Genomic DNA, 18550 nt, shown 5'->3' with positions numbered 1-18550 from the left:
CATCATATTCACCAGGTCTGCTGGCACCCAGGTTGGGGGGTCATACAGGGCACACACACTGGGGAGAGAATCGGGGGCTATCTTAGAATTCTGCCTATCACAACTTGCTATGTGTCAGGCACTGTACTTACGGGGAAGGTGCTATTATTAACAGTATTTTAAAGATAAGGATATTGAAGCCTAGATCATTTAAATAATTTGACTAAGGTCATCTAGCTAAAATTATGTGCAATAGAAACCTCTTTTTGTGTATTTGTATTGTATGGATGTTTTGTACCATACAGTAGATGCTTTATGGATTCAAAGCAAATAGTACCAGCTCCCTGGTCCCTGTGAAACATGCTACCCCTGCCAGTAGCTTCTCCTGATCTCTACATATTTTATCCAGTGAGCACACAATACTATTTAATTGCTGACAAAAGTGATTCTGAGACAGATGTCATAATAAAAACAAATCGTTTTTTCCTATTCTCACATACTTTCACTTAACACAACATGCTTCACCTCTGGTCACGAAAATGTGTGGGGATTTCTCCCTGCTGACCAACCAAGCAATTCTCCCACGGACACCAGCTGGGTGTCCCCTAATTTAATTCAATTCTGACTCTATCTACCCTCCTCCAGGATGGTGCTCCACCTTACCTTCCAACCCCTACCACCAGAGTGCAGAGGTCTCTCAGGAGGCACCTGCAGAAGCTCCTGGCTGGCCTCTGAGCTCTGCCCTCCCGCCTCTCAGCGCTGGGCAACCTTTCAGCACTCACCTGGCTAACACCCTTGTGGGGGCCCCCTGCACCCTCAGGAAAAGCTCAAACCCACCAGCCAACAAGGCTCAATATGTTGATTTCTGCAGATTCAGCTCTTGCTGGATCTTCTCCTCACTCCTATTCTAACTTTGCTGAATGTACTCCCTCAAGGCACATGGGACCTGCGACCCTGAATTTGCACCTGCACCTTAATCATGGTACTTGGACTTACCCAGCTTGTCCTTAAGAAACCCTTCCCTGGGCCAGTGTGGGCACTGTGGCCTGCTGTGGCTCCCAGTGCTGACTCCCCTCACACTTTCTTGCCTTTTCTTCGAAGCTTTCTTCACTAGGCTGTGGTCTCCAGAGCCAGGGCCTCTGGTCTCCTCTGCTGTACTCTGGGTGTCTAGCACAGTGCCTGGCCTATGGCAAATGAGTAAGTGAATGAGGAATCCTCTCTTACCTTTCCTGCCTCACTCACCTTTCCTGCCTCATTCTAGTGCATTAGATTCCAGCAGCAGCACTTTGCAATTCACGATGGCAGGACTCTGCTCTGAGAGCCTCTTAGCATGGCAAGCTAGAGCTTCTCTTCTCTCTCTATTTAAATCCCATTTTCCTTCTACACCCAACAGAAATTCCCCCTGCAACAAAAAGCTCTCAAATTTCCCCAGCTAGAATTCATAATTTATTTAGTCTAATTGAATACCAGATTGAATAAGAGACCATTGAGGGAGGGAGGGCTCTGAGCCCTGTTCCCTGGATCATATTAAGTGTGGGACCTGGAGAAATGCTCCCTAGCCTTTCTTGCCTCATGGTGGCTTTCACTGCCCTGAAGAAGCCTTTTGGGCTCCCTGGGGATGTGGACAGAAACACTTTATGTCACATCTGGCCATTTAGAGGACTGGAGCGCTGCATTCACCAACGGGGCAGGGCTTGCCTGGCCCCTGTGTATATGAGACCTTGCGGGCACTACTTATAACTGACAAGTACCCAGGACTCCACACCGTGCATCTCTCTGCTCCCTTCCGCTGGGTAGCATTCATTGTCCCAGGCCCAGGTGCAGTTTGCTCCTCAGAAGCACCAATCCTGGTGCTTCTGGAGCTGAGAGATGGCAAAGGAGTGACAGTGACATTTCAAAGCCCAGAATCTGTGTGGTAAACACTGTGTTGTGGCTGAGCTGACAGAGAGCTAACCACTGCAAACCTGTGGAGATTTCAAATGAAGCAATGAAGTAAGGATGGCAAGACAACAATGTTTTATTAAAACTACTCTGATCTTATTGGTTCTATGTAAACCATTGTTCTATGTTTTTGAAAAGCCAATTAAATTCCTAAGAAAAAAGAATATTAGATCAGTTTATTTTCAAACCTCATTTTAACGACTATTTACAATATTTTTATTTCTGCAGATAGGTGCATTTCTTGGAGAAAGGATTACATGAAACTCTTTTCTAGGTGAAATAGTGGAGCAAAACTACTGTGCAAGGTTTAAAGTATGGCCGTAAAGATTGGAATCCCCCCTGGTGTGCTTAAAATACAGGCACACCTCGTTTTATTGTGCTTTGCTTTACTGTGCTTCAAAGATATTGTCCTTTTTACAAATTGAAGGTTTGTGGCAACCCTGCTTTGAGTAAGTGGTTTCTTGAGGTGGAATCTACTCCTGGTGAAGATGCTGTGAACCTGTGGAAATGACAACTGAAGGATTTAGAATATGACATAAACTTAGATGATAAAGCGGTAGCAGGGTTTGAAAGGACTGACTCCAATTTTGAACAGTTCTACTGTGGATAAAATGCTAACAAACAGCATTGCAGGCTACAGAGAAATCTTTTGTGAAAGGAAGAATCAATCAATGTGGCAAACTTCATTGCTGTCTCATTTTAAGAAATTGCCACTGCCACCCCTTCAGCAGCCACCACCCTGATCAGTCAGCAGCCATCAACATCGAGGCAAGACCTTCCACCAGCAAAAAGATTACCACTCGTTCAAGGCTCAGATGATTGTTAGCATTTTTTAGCAATAAAATATTTTTAAATTAAGGTACTATAATTTAATTTTTAAATTATAGTATAGTATAAACAGCTTCTATATGCACTGGGAAACCAAAAAATTTGTGTGACTCGCATTATTGCACTATTTACTTTATTGTGGTGGTCTGCAATTGGCCCCACAATATCTCCAGGATATGCCTGTATTTGGATATCAAAATCAGAAGATAATTATATGGAAATAAAGTATGATGCATGGAGCTTTGATATTAAGTAAGCTCATCTTTAGAGACATTCGGGATAATAACCTGGACCCCATTTAGAGAGGATAGAGTTGGCTAATAACTTCCATTGAGCACTGGGAAAGGATTTGCAGGTAAATCCCCTCACAGTGGGGAAACAGTGTGAGAGGTATTTGGTATGGTAAAGGGGCTTGGGGACTTGGATTGACTTCTCCTAGCAGAGTGATTTCAATGCTCTGCATCCTCTTGCATCAACAAAACAGGAAGCTCAGCCAACATTTGCCTGCTTTTCAGTCTCATCTGGATTGTTCCGCAGCCTCAGCTTTGTTTCCAGTCTCTGCTTCCATTCTTCTCTGAGCCTGAAATAGAAACAAAACACACGCAGATGGAGCATTTGTCTCCATGGCTGTTGGTTAAGGGAAGTGTGTGTGTGCGCGCGCGCGCTCAGGATTTAAAGGGCATGTAGAAGACTTAAAAGTTTAAATTTATGTTTATGTATATTTATTTATTCATATAAGTGAGAGTGAACAAACTCTCATTTTTGTTCAAAGTATTCTCTAATTTTTGTGGGGTTTGTTTTTGGTGGCTGTCGTGTGCAGGGATGCAAACCCTTGACCCCGCCCTCTAACCAACTGAGCTAGCTGGCCAGCCTCTGTTCAAGGTATTCTAATCTTAATCCTCTGGACTTTCCTATGAAGGTGCAATATCTTTAAAGTCAGGGGGGTAAATCTGTCAGTCTAGAATTCTTTACATAGCAAAGCTATCTTTCAAAAACAGAGGTGAAATAAAGATGTTACACAAAAACTGAAAGAAATCATCACCTGCATACTGTTGCTACATACATGTTAAAGGAAGTCCTTTAAGCAGAAAAAAAATGACACCAGATAAAAATCTGGATCTACACAATGGAATAAAGTGCACCTGAAAAGCAACTATGGGTATATACTAATAATTCTTTTCCTACTATTTAAATATCTTTAAAAGATAATCAACTGTTGAAAGCAAAACTGTTAATGATGTGTTGTGGGGGTTATAACACATGTGGGAGTACAGTAGCACAAGAGCCAGGAGGAGGGGAATAATGGGACTATGTCATTGTAAGGTTCTTACACTACACAAGAAATGATAAAATACCTCCTGAAGGTAGACTGTGATAAGTTAAGGATGTATACTATTTATCTTTAAGCAACCACTAAAATAACACAAAGAGCTATGGTTAAAAAGCCAACAGAAGAGAGAAAATGTTATCATAAAAAATATTTGGTTGATCCAAAAGAAGGCAAAAATGAGAGCGAATTAAAGAACAGATGAGAGAAATAGACAAATTTTGGTTTAAATCTAGATGGTAGATTTAAACCAAGATGTACCAATTAATGTTAATGGTATAAACAATCCAACTAGAATACAAAGATTATCAAATTAGTTAAAAAAGCAATATCTAAATATATGCCACCTACAAGAATACTTTAAATGGGAAGACACAAATAGGTTAAAAGTAAAAGGGTGGAAAAATATTCCATGTTAGTCCTAATCAAAGAAAGCTGGAGTGGTTATATTTATATCGGACAAGGTAGAGTTCATAACAAAGAATGTTACCAAAGAGAAACAGGGTCATTTTATAATAAAAAGATCAATTCATGAAGAGGATATAACAATCCTAAACATTTAGGTACCTACTAACAGAGTTTCAAAACACATGAAGCAAAATATAATAAAACTGCAAGGAGAAATAGACAATTGTACAATCTGCAATTATAGTCAGAGATTTCAGTACCCATCTTTCAACAGTCAATAAAACAAGTAGATAAGAAATGAGTAAGGACCTAGAACAGTTGAACAACACTTGTCAACCAACTTGACATAAGTGGCATTTATAGAACATTCCCTGCAACAACAGCAGAACACACATTCTTTTCAAGTGTACATGGAATATTTACCAATATAGAAAATAATCTGGGCCATAAAACAAGTCCCAATAAATTTAAAAGGATTTGATTCATACAGAGTATGTTCTCAGACCACAATAATTAAGTTAGAATCAATAATAAAAGGGTGTTTGAAAAATCTCCTAAATATTTTGAAACTAAATAACACCATTCTAACTAACCCATAAATCAAAGAAACATCAAAAATTAAAATTTTATCACATGGAGGAGGCCAAAAAAAAAAAATTGAAATTTAAAAAATTAATTATAACATCAAAATATGAAATAGGAATAAATCTGACAAAAGAAGTATATGACCTGTATACTGAAAACTGCAAACCAGTGTTAAGAGATATTAAAGTAGACCTCAATAAAGGGAGAAATATATTGTATTCTTATATCAGAGACTCTAAATATTGTTAGGATGTCAATTCTCCTCAAATTAATCTATAGATTTAATTCCATCCATCAAACCTAGCAGGCTTTTTTTGTTTGTTTGCTTTTTTGGTGGCTGGCTGGTACAGGGATCGAAACCCATGACCTCGGTGCTATAAGGCTGTGCTCTAACCAACTGAGCTACCCAGCTAGCCCATGCTTTTTTAAAATAATAGAAATTGATAAGCTGATACTAAAATTTATATGGAAATGCAAAGGATCTAGAATAGCCAAAACAACAGAAAAAGAATAAAAAGTTGTAAGACTTACACTACCTGACTTCAAGAATTATTACAAAGCTAAGTAATCAAGACTGTGACATTGGTGCCAATAGACAAATAGATCAATGGAACAGAATAGAGAGTCCAAAAATATACTACATATATGTAAGTAATTGATTTTCAACAAAAGTACAAAGTCAATGCAGTGGAGAAAGGAAAATCTTTTCAACAAATGGTATTGGAAACACTGGATATATATGCGTAAAAAAGTGAACTTCAATCCATATACCTCACATTATATCAAAAAATTAAGTCAAGATGGATTATTAACCTAAATGTAAAACTTAAAACCACAAGGTTTCTAGAAATAAAACATAGAAGATAATCTTTGAGACCTTGGGATAGGCAAAGGTTTTTTAGATACACCAAAAGCAAAATCTATAAAAGAATTTTTTAAATTAGACTTGATCAGAATTGGGAACTTCTCTGCAAAAGTATGAACCCAAAGAAAGTAAAAAGAAGACAGTGATAAAGATAAGAGAGGAAACTAGTGAAATACTCCTTATTTTGTTAAGAAGATATGGATATCAATCCAAAAAGTAAGAAAAAAATAAGGAATAGAGAAAGAGGGAAATAAGCCAAATGCTCTAAGTAACTAAGATGGTGTGAACAAGTCAAGTTTAATAAATGTAAAAGGACTAAACTCACCAATTAATGACTAAAATACAAGTGTCAGATTGGAAAACCATTCAATCCAACTGTGTATTGTTTAAAAAATACATACCTAAATTGTAAAGATAGAGATAAGTTGAAAATAAAAAGATGAAAAAAAGATATACAAGTATAAGCAAATCCTAATGAAAAGAAAGTTGATGTGGTTATATTAATAGCTAATAAAAAGACTTTAAAATAAAAAAAGCATCATCAGTGATAAAGAAAGTCACTGCCAAATAATAAAAAAGATTCACTTCACCATGAAAATATGCTTCTAAATATCTATTCACCTAATAAAATAGCCTAAAAATATATAAAGAAAAAATTGATGGAACTACTTGGATTGTGAAAAGATGGAGAGGAGGAAAGGAAATTGTACTTTTTCTTTTTTTTTTCTTTTCACTTTGCCTGCTTAGAGTCCTGGCTCTTAGTAAGCAGGCAGCAAAGACAAGCGACAATTCCGTGGTTCTCCTGAATCTGGCCAATCATGCATTTCTTGAGCACCAGCACTATAGTAGGGACTTTGGGGAGTACAGAAGAAATACATAAAAATGGCTGTTTCTCCGTTCCACAAAGATGGCAAGCTCTTCCCCTGCCTCAGGTCATTTGCACATGCCATTTCTTCTACCTAGAATGCTCTTCTTCATTGTCCCCCGTTTGCCCAACTCTCCCTTCCCTGAAAGATTTCAAGTGGAAGTGTAGTGCTAGATACCCGGGGAGCAGGGCAACTCCAGCATGCCAGCACGTCTGCACACCAGCTCTGCGAACAGCTGCACCCTGCGGGGCTGCAGAAACTAACACTTGAAAGTGAGCTGAGATGCCGGTACTGTTCAAGCTTTATTAAAGGAAAAGAATCTGCTGGGCCGCGCTCAAAGTGGGGAGCAGCCCGGGGCTGCCCTGAAAATGGAGGGCAGCTAACCTAGAGTGGTAGGAACTTATATTGGTATGTTGGCGCCAAGAGCTGGGTGATGTAATTCCGGGATGGGGATTGAGTTAGGTCATGGGGATGGAGAGTTCTGCGCATGTGGAAACGCTGAAAGTTTCATTTTCTCCGAAACCACGAGGCTTCTTATAAAAGAGAATGGGGGAGGGGAGGGGAGGAGGTGGACGGCTCCATTTTTTACTTGGGCTTGTCTAAGATGACGCTGGTTATGTTGCAGATCTGTTACACTGAGACCTGCAGTGGGCAGATGGGAGTCCACAGCATCTGTGTGGGCCCCTGGCCAGTTCCAAAGTGGGGGATGTCTGTGCACACACCTGTGCACATCAGTAGCTGGGATGTTTCATCTACTAATGAGCAGAAAAGATCAAGGGCACACTCCCTCTGCTCCACACTATAAAAGTAACTCCCCAGCATCTCTCCTACTTCTCTTAGCATCTGTTTCTCTATGATAAAAATACCAATGAGCAAACTGAGACAGAGGGAGATTTGGTAGCTCACCCCAGAGACCTAACGGGCTGAATGCAGGCAGCCTGGCTGCAGAGGGCCTCTGCTGTTAACTGCAGTCCCGTGTTTGCCTGTCCTCTCTTGCCACTTTCTTTTCGTCTTTTTTTCTCGTCCAGGCGATGTCTTCCTTTGGCATCTTGTTGCTGCTATATTTGATCCTGGATTAAATGGGAGTGCAGAAGAGGGAGGGAGACTGACATTCCTGAGCTCTGACCTTGGGCCAGACACCATGCTGGGTGCTATAGGTACCTTTTCATGTTCAAGCCTCCTAACAACTTAATCATCTGGGACCATCTTTTCCATTTTGTGAAGGGAGAACATGAGTAGTGGTTGGAGCAGAGACCCTGTGGAGCTGGGCTACTGGATTCAATTCACAAGAGGGGGAGGAGGGTACATAAGTTAGTCTTCTGCCATCCCACCAACCAGAAAGTTTGTTTCTTTGCAGGCTTTTGTTATATGCATAGACAGGTACTGCACATCTACATTTTCAATGTTTTAACAAACTGCATGATTTGTTTCAGAGCCTGTTTTGTTCACCCAAGCTTGTGCCTCGCTTGGAGCCTTTGGTTTCTCAGTCTTCCTCAGGCCATTTTCTCTGCACCTGAGGCCTTTCGCTCACTCCTTGGGGGGACACACCGTGGGACAGGATCCACTGTGGCCTCGGTGCACAGCCTGCTGTGTGACCTGGCTGGGGGGAAGGAAGATGGCGAGGATGGCAGAAACTCAGCTTCTCTGGGAATCCCTGACAAGACTCCCCAACACTACACTTCAGTGGGTAGGACAGTGGCCAGGAATAAGGCTGAGCAGGGGCCTATGTGTGGAAGAGGCTGGTTCCACTGTAGGGCACGGGACGGGGTTTTGGAAGGCAGCAGTGAAGGAGCATCCCCTCCAGCAACTGTGGAATCACCAGCCCTGCCATATGGTCAGCACACCCTGTCCCCCACTCCCTTGCTACACACCAGCTGTGGCCTTAGTGAACAGACAGCTGGCTGTCCCTCACTGTGTGGTGAGGGACAGCTGCAGCATGTATGTGAGAACAGTGAGCTGGCACTGTTTCTGCAGTGATGTGACCCTTGTCTGCTCACATGAGTGACTGCTGTCACTCCCCCCTCCAGAACAAGGATGCACACCTGAGGGCAGGGCCCCACCAGCTCGCCTCCAGGAACCAGGCAGGGCACTCCGAGTCTCCACCCAAACCAGCACCGAGAATCGGTCACTGTTCCCTCTGCTTGATTGCTTTTCACAGATGTATTTTTTGTCCCCCCCTCCCCCATTTAGTGTAATCCTCATGTGCTAGAACAGGTCACAGAGAGGTTTTTTCAGTTTATAAAGGTAAGAATTACGTCCTCTAAGATGCCCATCTGGCATTCTTCTGGGGAAATCAATTGTTTTTACAAAATAAATAAACGAGGTGATAGTGATCTGTCAGTGAAGGTCCATGGACTGTCACATGCACCACTCTGGGGCAGGGTGTTGATGGTGGGGTGACCGAGTGTGGGGTGGGGCAAGGGGCATATAGGACCTATTTGTACCTTCTGCTTAATTTTGCTGTGAACCTAAAACTGCTCTAAAAAATAAAGTCAACTTTAAAAAGTGAATTAATTGAAAAACAAACAAACAAACAAACAAACAACAAACAAACAAACAAACAAACCCGGGATAAGTCACATACTTTCTCAGTGCACTTCGCCCCAGACGGTATTCCTCCGATTCTCGGTAGTAGGTCTGTTTGCCAATTTCCCTTTCCCAGAAGCGTTTGAGCTCGTGACAGGTGTTCCGGCAGAAGACCTCCCGGCGGGCGTACTGACTGTTCATCCCTGGAAAAGAAGGCAGCAGCCGGACTGCGTGAAACACCATCCCTCAGACTCTGCGGGGTGCAGGTGTCCGTTTGAATCCAAACCCCGTCGTGTACATGAGGGGCACCCTAGCCAGCCACAGAACCCGTGTGAGTGGGACAATAGTCACCTCACTGGTCGCCGCTCTCGTGCTCGGCACAGTGAGATGTGCGCACAGAAGGTCCCACGTGCAGGGTGGCAGGCCCCAGCACAGGCATGCGCGGACAGGTAGCTACAGGCGAGTACCCCTGTCCGTCCTTCCTCCTCGCAGAATGATTTATCAACTACTGATCATGTTACAGGTGAGACATTCGAGGAGTTACAGAACTTGCCTGTGGTCCCACAACGATAACTGGTGAGGGCAGGCTTGGTGCTTCTGAAAGTTTTGCCAAAGGGGTGTGTCACAGGAAGCGGTTCCAATGTCTGAAACACCCGCAGCAAGCTGCTCTGAGGGGCATGCATGTGTGTTGTGTGTGTACGTGTGTGTGCACATGCGGGCACTAGTGTGTGGAATTACACATGTCAGACACTCAAGATGCTCACTTTTTTACATGAAAACCTCTGCCTAACGCCCGGACCTCAGTGGCCCCAGCAACAGGTCAAAAGCAGGAGCTGGTGATGCTCCTGTCTGCTGGGGGGTAAGGGGGACCCCTGCAGAAGAGGGTGGGGAGAGGGGGACTGGAGAAGTGGGCAAGGCTTGCCCGCAGAGAGGGTGTGGACCTGTTCCCAAGGGCAACGGGAAGAAGGGCTTTTTGTGGGGAGCAGTGTGTCCACACTAGCAATTTACAAGATGTTCTGGGGGATTGGACTGGAGGGGAGTGGATACAGGAAGGGGCGTCACTGGGCTGCTGGAGGAGCCCAGGGAGAAGCTATGACCGGGGCGAGAGGGGCAGGGATGACGAGGAGTGGGTGGATCCGCAAGGGGTTCTGGAGGTGTCAACTCCATGTGGTCATGAAGGGGAGGGTGTCAGTGGGGACTCTCCTGGCCGTGCCTGTGCACAGATGGGAGACTCCAGGGGAGGAGGGCTGTGGGGAGCATCCTCAGGTGGGATGGAGTGTGAGTTGCCTGGGTGGCGACAGCCAAAGGGAGGCCCACCTGGACACGTGGGTCTGGACTCAGCATAAGGTCTGGGCAACGGCTCTCTCAGAGAGAGTGACTGAGTCAGTGGGACTGCGTGGAAGGAGAAAGGGTTTGGAGCCAGATGTTTACTAGATCTGTGTTTCCACTTGTCACATAAATTCTCCTGGCCTCAGTTTCCTTATCTTCAAAATTTCTCTGAAGATCAAATTCAATCATAAATGTGAGTGTTTTGCAATTTATGAATTTCTGAGTAAATATCACTGAGGAGCTCAGTGATGGCCCTCTGATTTTCTGAGACTGTTGTCTGGCATAGGGACATTATCAGCTGAAGCTAATAGAATGTCATCAACAGCCCTAAATAAGGGTCAATTTTCTTTGTTTATGCATAATGTTGAGTGTTTGGTGTCTTGGGCATGTGCCTGAGATTCATGTATCTCTGACCCTGGTGTGCTGGCCACCGTGTAGGAATGCTTAGGTGACAGGGCAGAAGTCTGTTCTTAGGTTGAACATTGTCCCATGCAAGACCAAGCCCAGAGAAGCATTTGGGAAGAGCTTTTGTCCTGTGTCCTTGCAGAGATGAGCTTCATCATGCCCACTCATAGGGAGGCGCCCACACGCGCAAGAAGGAAGAACTGTGCTTTCCCACAGAGTTCCCGCTGGGGTGAAGATAGGCATCCGCCTCCACTGCCATCTCCACCACGTTATTTTACCGCCCAACCAGCTGCTTTGCTGGAAAATGCTGGTGAAAACAAATAAGATCTTCTCTCAGGAAAAAATTCATTTAACTTTTAGACAAAACACATTGCCTTCTTAGTCATCACTATGAGCAGAACTGTAGAGGCTGCGATCACCAATTTTGTAGCTTCAAGGAAACAAAATTAATGACAACTTCAGAAATATACTTTTAGGAAAATATACAAATAAGGCAGAAAGAGGGAATTGAAGATATCGAATACCCTTATTTCCCCTCACTCCCAAGGGCTGACCCTGGGATAAGACAGGGTCCCCCCTCAGTGACTTCAGGTGTAACAGGGAGTGAGGTGAATACAGACTCTCGTCACAGGCACTGGCACCTCATGTGACAGGCACTGGAAAGGTGAGCACCCTGACCTGGTCTGAGGGATGTGGGGTGCTTCCTAGGGGAAGGGGCATGCAGGTTATTCCTACATGTGGGTAGGAATGACCAGGGTGTGGGAAGTGGATGGTGCAGAGTCCTGCAGAACTAGAGTGACTGAAGCAGATGGGAGCTGGCCTGGGGTCAGGATGGGGGAGGGGGACTGACTGCAAAGGGGTCTGGGTGACTTCTTAGGGTCATGAAAATGTTCTCTATCTTGTTTATAGTGATGGTTAAAGAGCACTTAAAACAGGTGAATTTAGTTACATACAAGTTGTGCTTCAGTAAAGGTAGGAAGAAGTTTCTTCTGTCTTTGGACTAGAGATTCATCCAAGTTCCCTGGCTCTAACCTACTGGGCGACTCTATTACCATCTTATCATTAGGGTTAAGACCATTCCTTCACAGGTACCATGTGTTTCTATGAGTATTTGGCTTCTGAAATGAGGAGCACTGCTCCGCCTGCAGAAGTGTGGCGAGAAGACTATCAACAGTTGCAAAGCCCTTTGGAAATCCAAGGGACTGTTCCTGATAAATAAATAGCTCCATTCCTCTGTATCTCCCCAGCCAAAACCACTCAGTCTGGCAGCTGACAGTACTACCACTTCTGGTCAATCACCACCGACATGGAAAAGCCATAACCTCAATGGCAATTATGAGTTTCACTTTACAAACTTAATTAGTTAAATAATTAACTAAAGAGAGCTTAAAAAGAACTACAGCCTGAAGGGGTATCAAGACATCAACTCAGCTGAATAAAGTTTGTTGAACTTTTACCATCTGTGAGGCATCTATGCTGCACAAGGGACCAGCTAATGTTAGTGAACCCACTGAAACAAAGGCGCATTGGTCGCTCCTGAGCCTCAGTGCTGTGCCAATAATTTAATGTCTCAAGTCTCAAGTTACTCAGAGTATTAAACTCAAATTGAGGGATCTGAGAGTTGTTTTTTTAAAAAGAGTTTTGGCTTATACTGATCATTCTTATGGCTCTTGGCTAGAGTGGTTCTTTATATACCAGCTGCCTGTGCATACTGCCAGTGTGCTTCTCGCATATCCAGCACCTCATAAGAGCAACTATTTTGTGATTATTTGTAACATTTTAAAAGTATGTTTAGGGCTGGCTGGTTAGTTCAGTTGTCTAAAGCACCATGTTATAACACTAATGTCAAAGGTTCAGATCCTGTACTGGCCAGCTGCTAAAAAAAAAATATGTTTATCACTTAAAAATTTTTTCCTTATGATTATGGCTTGAAATAGAACAGAAGGGTTCCGGTTCCAGTTAAGATGGAGGAAGCACACTCCGCCTTATCTCTGCAAAGAATGCAGCTCCAAAACTTGAACAGAATGCATGATGTAGCTGTGTGAGGGCTTTGAAAAGTACATAGTACTGGGTGGATTGGGGAAGACTAGAATTCCAATTACCATTAAAGGGCACTAAATTTTCGGGCCAGCCCGTGGCTCACTTGGGAGAGCGTGGTGCTGACAACACCAAGCCAAGGGTTAAGATCCCTGTACCAGTCATCTTTAAAAAAAAAAAAAAAAGGTGCTAAATTTTCCGTTTTTCTGGTATCCCCAGTTTAGACAGAAGGCAACACGAAGTCCAGAAGTGGGACATGGACAGAGAGAGCTCCAAAAAACCCTCTGATTCTAGGGAGAAAGTAGACTCCTAATGCTCAGAGAATGGGGGAAATCACTTGTTTTTCCAGGAGATCGGGGGTGAGGGAGGCAAGGCAACAGCAATAGAATTGAATGACTGCCAGGCCCACAAAGACACAACACTCTGAGGACAGAGAAGCTTGCTCTCTCTTATAGGAGCTGTGGTCCTAATGGGGTGGAGCTAACCCTCGGGGCTTTTTTCTCTCTGTTCTCTTTGCACTTGGCCCAGATGTAAATACAGCTGTAGGAAGTGTGCAGCAGAGCTGTGTAACTAGATTTCTGGCCAAAAGACTGAAAAGGGGAGTCCAGAGAATTGGAAAGTACCAGGAATATCACAGAGATGGGTGGACTTCAGGAAAAAGACTCCTTCAAAATCGCTCATGAGTTCTGAGCTGTGCATGCATGGATCTGATCCCAACCAGTGTACCGAAGACTTTTAGAATGGAATTGAGGAACAGGCACCGTTGGTTCTGGAATGGCCCTGTGAGGCACACACATACATACATGAATGGCACTGCAAAGTCTTTCTATTTTTTTGGTTACTGGTTGGTATGGGAATCCAAACCTGTGACCTTGGTGCTATAAAGCGGTTCTCTAACTAACTGAGCTAACCGGCCAGCCCTGCAAAGCCTTTCTAAACAAAACTGACTTTGAAACCTCAACTCACAGAAGATTGGTTGGAACTTGAGGCCTGAACCTAACCACATGGATTGCCTACTAAAACAAAAATATCAACATTTTCCAAAGGATGTCAACAAGGCCCTGGCTGTAATAACGTAATATTCAAAATGTCCAGGCTAGAACTCACAATTACCCAGCACATGAAGAGCCAAGAAAATCTCAGCCAGCATGGGGAAAAGCAATTGACAGATGCCAGGGCAGAAATTATACAGATGTTGTCATTAGCTGACAAAAACTGAAAACAGTTATTATAAAAATGCTCTAAGAAATAATTACAAACATTCTTAAAGTAAATGGAAAAAGGGCAAGTCTCAGCAAAGAAACAGAAATATAAAGAAGAACCAAATAGGAATTTTAGAACTAAAAAATACACTAAATAAAAATTTTTAAAAATCTCAGTAGATGAGACCATAGTAGAATGGAGATGATGGAGGAAAAGAACTATCAATAGAAATAATCCAATCTGAACGAGAGAGAAAAAGGCAAAGCTCCAGGTACCTGAGAGACAATACTAAAAAGCCTAATTTTCATGTCTGTGGAATTCCAGAGGGAGAGGAGAAAGACTGAAGTACAGGAAAATATAGTTGAAGAAATAATGCCTAAAACTTTCCAAATTTGGCAAAAGACATAAATCATAAATCTATAAATTCAAGAAGTTGAGCAAACCCCAAGTAAGATAAATCCAAAGAAATTCATACCCAGACCCATTGTAATCCAACTGCTGAGAACAGAGAAAAAGAAGAAAGATACTGAAAGCTGCCAGACCTTTAAAATTCATAAACAAAATTTGGCAGTACTGGCAGGAGAAATAGACAAATCCACAGTTATTGTTGGAGACTTCATTTCTCTTTTTAAGCTTTTTTTTTTGTGTGTGTGGCCGGCCGGTAAGGGGATCCGAACCCTTAACCTTGGTGTTCTAACACCCCGCTCTAACAAACAGCTAACCGGCCAGCTCCATTTTTCTCTTCCCTTGATAATAAAAGAACTAGTAGAGAGAAAGTAGTAGAGAGAAAATTATCACAGATATAGAAAAACTCAACAACATTATCGACTAACTAGATCTAAATGTAATTTATAGAATGCTCTACCCAATGATAGCAGAATACATATTCTTTTCAAGTGAACATGAAACAAACAACATAAAAATTTCCTAGGATTAGTGAGTTTAGCAAGGATGCAGGATATGAGACCAATACACAAAAATATATACCAGCAAAGAACAATTGGAAACTGAAATTAAGAACATAACACCATATACAACAACTTCCCAAAATGAAATACTTAAGCATAAATCTAATGCAATGGATACAAAATATGTTTGCTAAAAACTGCAAAATGCTGATGATGAAATAAAAGAAAACTTCATTAAATGGAGAGATATATCATGTTGATGAACTGGAAGACTTGACATGGCAAAGATGTTAGTTCTCTCTGAATTAATCTATAGATTTATTGCAACTCTAATCAGAATCCAAGCTGGATTTTTAAATAGATATAGACAAACTGATTCTAAAATTTATATGTAAAAGCAAAGGGACTAGAGGAGCTGGAACATTTTTGAAAATGAAGAATAAAGTTAATAAAATCACACTACCTGATTTCAAGACTTACTATAAAGTTACAATAATGAAGACATTGTGTTGGCAAAAGGAGAGACATGTCAAACACTAGAACAAAATAAAGTCCAGAAATAGACCCACCAAATCAAGAAAGGATAGTTTTTTCAATAAACGGTACTCCATCTTATACAAAAATTAACTCAAAATAATAAAGTGTAAAACTTTAAAACTTTTAGGAGAAAACAGATTTATTGCATGGCTTGGGGTTAGGTAAAGAGTTCTTCAACATGACACCAAAACCACAATCCATAAAAAAAAAAATTAATAAATTGGGCTTCATCAAAATTAAAAACACTTGTTATATAAAAGACTGTTAAAGAATGAAAAGACAAGGTACAAACTGAGAAGTAAATATTTGCAAATCACATACATGACAAAAGACTTGTGTTCAGAATATACAAATACAAAAAACTCTCAAAACTCATCAATAACAAAGCAAACAACCCAATTAAAAGACAGGCAAAGCATTTGAACAGACACTTCACCAAAGAGGATACACAGATATCAAATAAGCACATTAAAAGATGTTAAGCATCATTAGCCATTAGGGAAATGCAAATTAAAACCATGTAGAGATATGACTACATTCCTGTAAGAATGGCCAAAATAAAAAATGTTGACAATACCAAGGGCTAGACAGCGTGAGTGTGGAACAATCGGAACTCTCCCACATTGCTGGAAGGAATGCAAAATGGTACAAGTATTATTCTGGAAAGAAATTTGACACTTTCTTATAAAGTTAAACTTATACCTACTTATTACTTAGCAATCCCACTCCTAAGTATTTAGCCTAGAGATATATAAACCTGTGTTCAAGCAAAAACCTGCACACCTGTGCGAGCTCTATTCGTAATTGTCAAAAAGTGGAAACAACCTTCAATAGGTGAATGGATAAACTGTCAAACATCCATACAACAGAATATTGTGCAGCAATAAAAAGGAACAAACAATTGATTCCCGCAGTAACTCAGATGAATCTCAAAGGCATTATGCTTAGTGGAAGAAGCTGATTAGCTATATGCTGTCTTCTTCTTTTTTTTTTTTTTTTTGAGCAGCTGGCCAGTGTGGGGATCTGAAACCCTAACCTTGGTGTTACAACCCTGCACTCTAATCTATGTATTCTCTATGCCTCCGTTTATGTGACATTCTCAAAAAGACAAAACTGTGATGACTGCCTGGGGTTAGAAGTAGGGCGAGGGTGTGACGACAAAGGCATAGCATGAGGGAATTGGGAGGGGGTGGTGGAAGTTTTCTGTATCCTGATTGTGGTGGTGGTTACACGAAGCTATATGTGGTAAAATTCACAGAACTGAGCACACACAGAAGAATCATTTTTTTACTGTATGTTAACATAAAGATAAAAAAATTAAAAAAACAGAACAGAAATGTTTTTAGTAAAATGTATTTTGACTTTTTGCTGATTTGGTAGGATTCAGTCACCGAAGTCTCAAAGATTATTTGCTGTCGCCGAAACACCACTGAACCCTGCTACCCAATTGTCCCATGAAGCAGCAGCATCGGCATCACCTGGGAGCTGGCACAAATGCAGAATTCATCAAGACCAAAATCTGAATCAAAATTTTCACTTTAATCTGCTTGCCAGATGATTCATGTGCATATCACAGTTTAAGAAGCTCTGTTTCAGAATTACGAAGACCACAAATGAGGCACACCCCTCAGGGGGCAGTCTTCTGAGAAGCCACCTGTGGCGGAGCATCTCTATTTGAACGTTCCTTGAGGCCGTTTGTTCCTCTGGGCTTTTGGCATCTCCGCACTGTTTTTCTTATTGTATTTCATCTAATCAGAGCCTTGTTAAGTGAACGCTGGCACTGATTGCTGGCTTTCTCACCGTTTAGGTAGTTTCGAATACATCACTTAATTATATAAATTATGGGAAAGCTCCTTTAAGATTTCTGTCATTCCCAAGCAGATGCAAGGAAGGGGAAAGATGAAGAGCGAAAGATGAATCCCAGCAGCTGAAAAAGACAGGTTTACAAGGAGTATATACAGCTCCCTTCCCCCCAGAAGTGTAAGACAAACATCCATCCCAGGCGCACTCAAGTTCAGCCTCCTTTACCTTTGAGATGAATCTGCTGCTGTGTGGATCTGGTGTAGAGGACTGCAAGTATTGTGAATCTCGTTTCCTCAGCTCTGTGGGTCACGAAGGCCACTGCCTGGTCCCCAAACCTCCGGGTCTCAACCTTTTATATGCGGAGTGGAGGCTTTACAGAAATGCCCCAGCCTGTCAAGGTTACATGCACCAAATTAGTAGCAGAATCATAAGATGTCCTTCCAGGCACGTGGTGGCCTCATTCCTGGTGAAAAATTAGTCCCCATCTCCTGCTCCCACTGCCCACCCCCAGGGCAGGGGAGCTCCTGCTCTGGCAGGCCCTGCAGGGGCCATGACTTGGCTGGAAGTAGAGTTAATGTTCAGAACATGCTCCGGATTATCTGTGACATGAATCCTTGGGTCATCAGGCAAAGCTGTCCTCCACCCCTTGGGGAATAAAGGACCCTGGATGGTGTGACGAGTCACACTCTGGGGTCACCTTACAGTATGACTTAGACAGACGTGTTGTTCTTTGGAGCTGCTAATCCACGGATAGAGCTGGGTGATGACATTTCACAGTCTGCTCAGTCCTCTGCAAGTGGGAGCAGGAACTGGTCACCAGTGACTTTTCCAGTAAAAGGCATCAAACCAAGAGGGCTTCTCAACTGAAAATGCCCTGAACGCCATTTCAAGGAGTATGTTGTATTCTTTGTGTTAAACATCGGGGATGGTCCTTTGTCTGAGAACAGGCACAGTTTAGGTTGTCATCGAACCCTGCTTTGCCCCTAATGAGCATGCTTATGAC

General features: G+C 42.3%; 1 protein-coding gene across 1 annotated transcript; it reads right to left on the bottom strand.

Annotated features, from left to right (window-relative positions):
* Positions 1–3237: 3237 nt before the first annotated feature.
* FAM240A (family with sequence similarity 240 member A) lies at positions 3238–9538 on the bottom strand. Its single transcript, XM_063113502.1, has 2 exons — positions 9384–9538; positions 3238–3328 (listed from the first exon to the last, which is right to left on the bottom strand). The coding sequence occupies exons 1-2, from the start codon at positions 9524–9526 to the stop codon at positions 3238–3240; spliced, it is 234 nt and encodes a 77-aa protein (XP_062969572.1). The 5' UTR covers positions 9527–9538.
* Positions 9539–18550: the final 9012 nt, after the last annotated feature.

Source organism: Cynocephalus volans, chromosome 11 (assembly GCF_027409185.1).
Source record: "Cynocephalus volans isolate mCynVol1 chromosome 11, mCynVol1.pri, whole genome shotgun sequence".
In the NCBI taxonomy this organism is placed as follows: Eukaryota; Metazoa; Chordata; class Mammalia; order Dermoptera; family Cynocephalidae; genus Cynocephalus; species Cynocephalus volans.
The sequence above is the reverse complement of the archived record's forward strand: the minus strand, read 5'-3'. Positions and strand labels throughout refer to the sequence as shown.

What these genes read in the sequence shown, in the direction of transcription:
- FAM240A (XM_063113502.1), bottom strand. Translation starts at nt 9,526, where the DNA reads ATGAACAGTCAGTACGCCCGCCGGGAGGTCTTCTGCCGGAACACCTGT. An exon ending in GGGCGAAGTGCACTGAGAAA is followed by an intron (nt 3,329 to 9,383) that starts GTATGTGACTTA and finishes TTTCTATTTCAG; the next exon opens with GCTCAGAGAAGAATGGAAGC.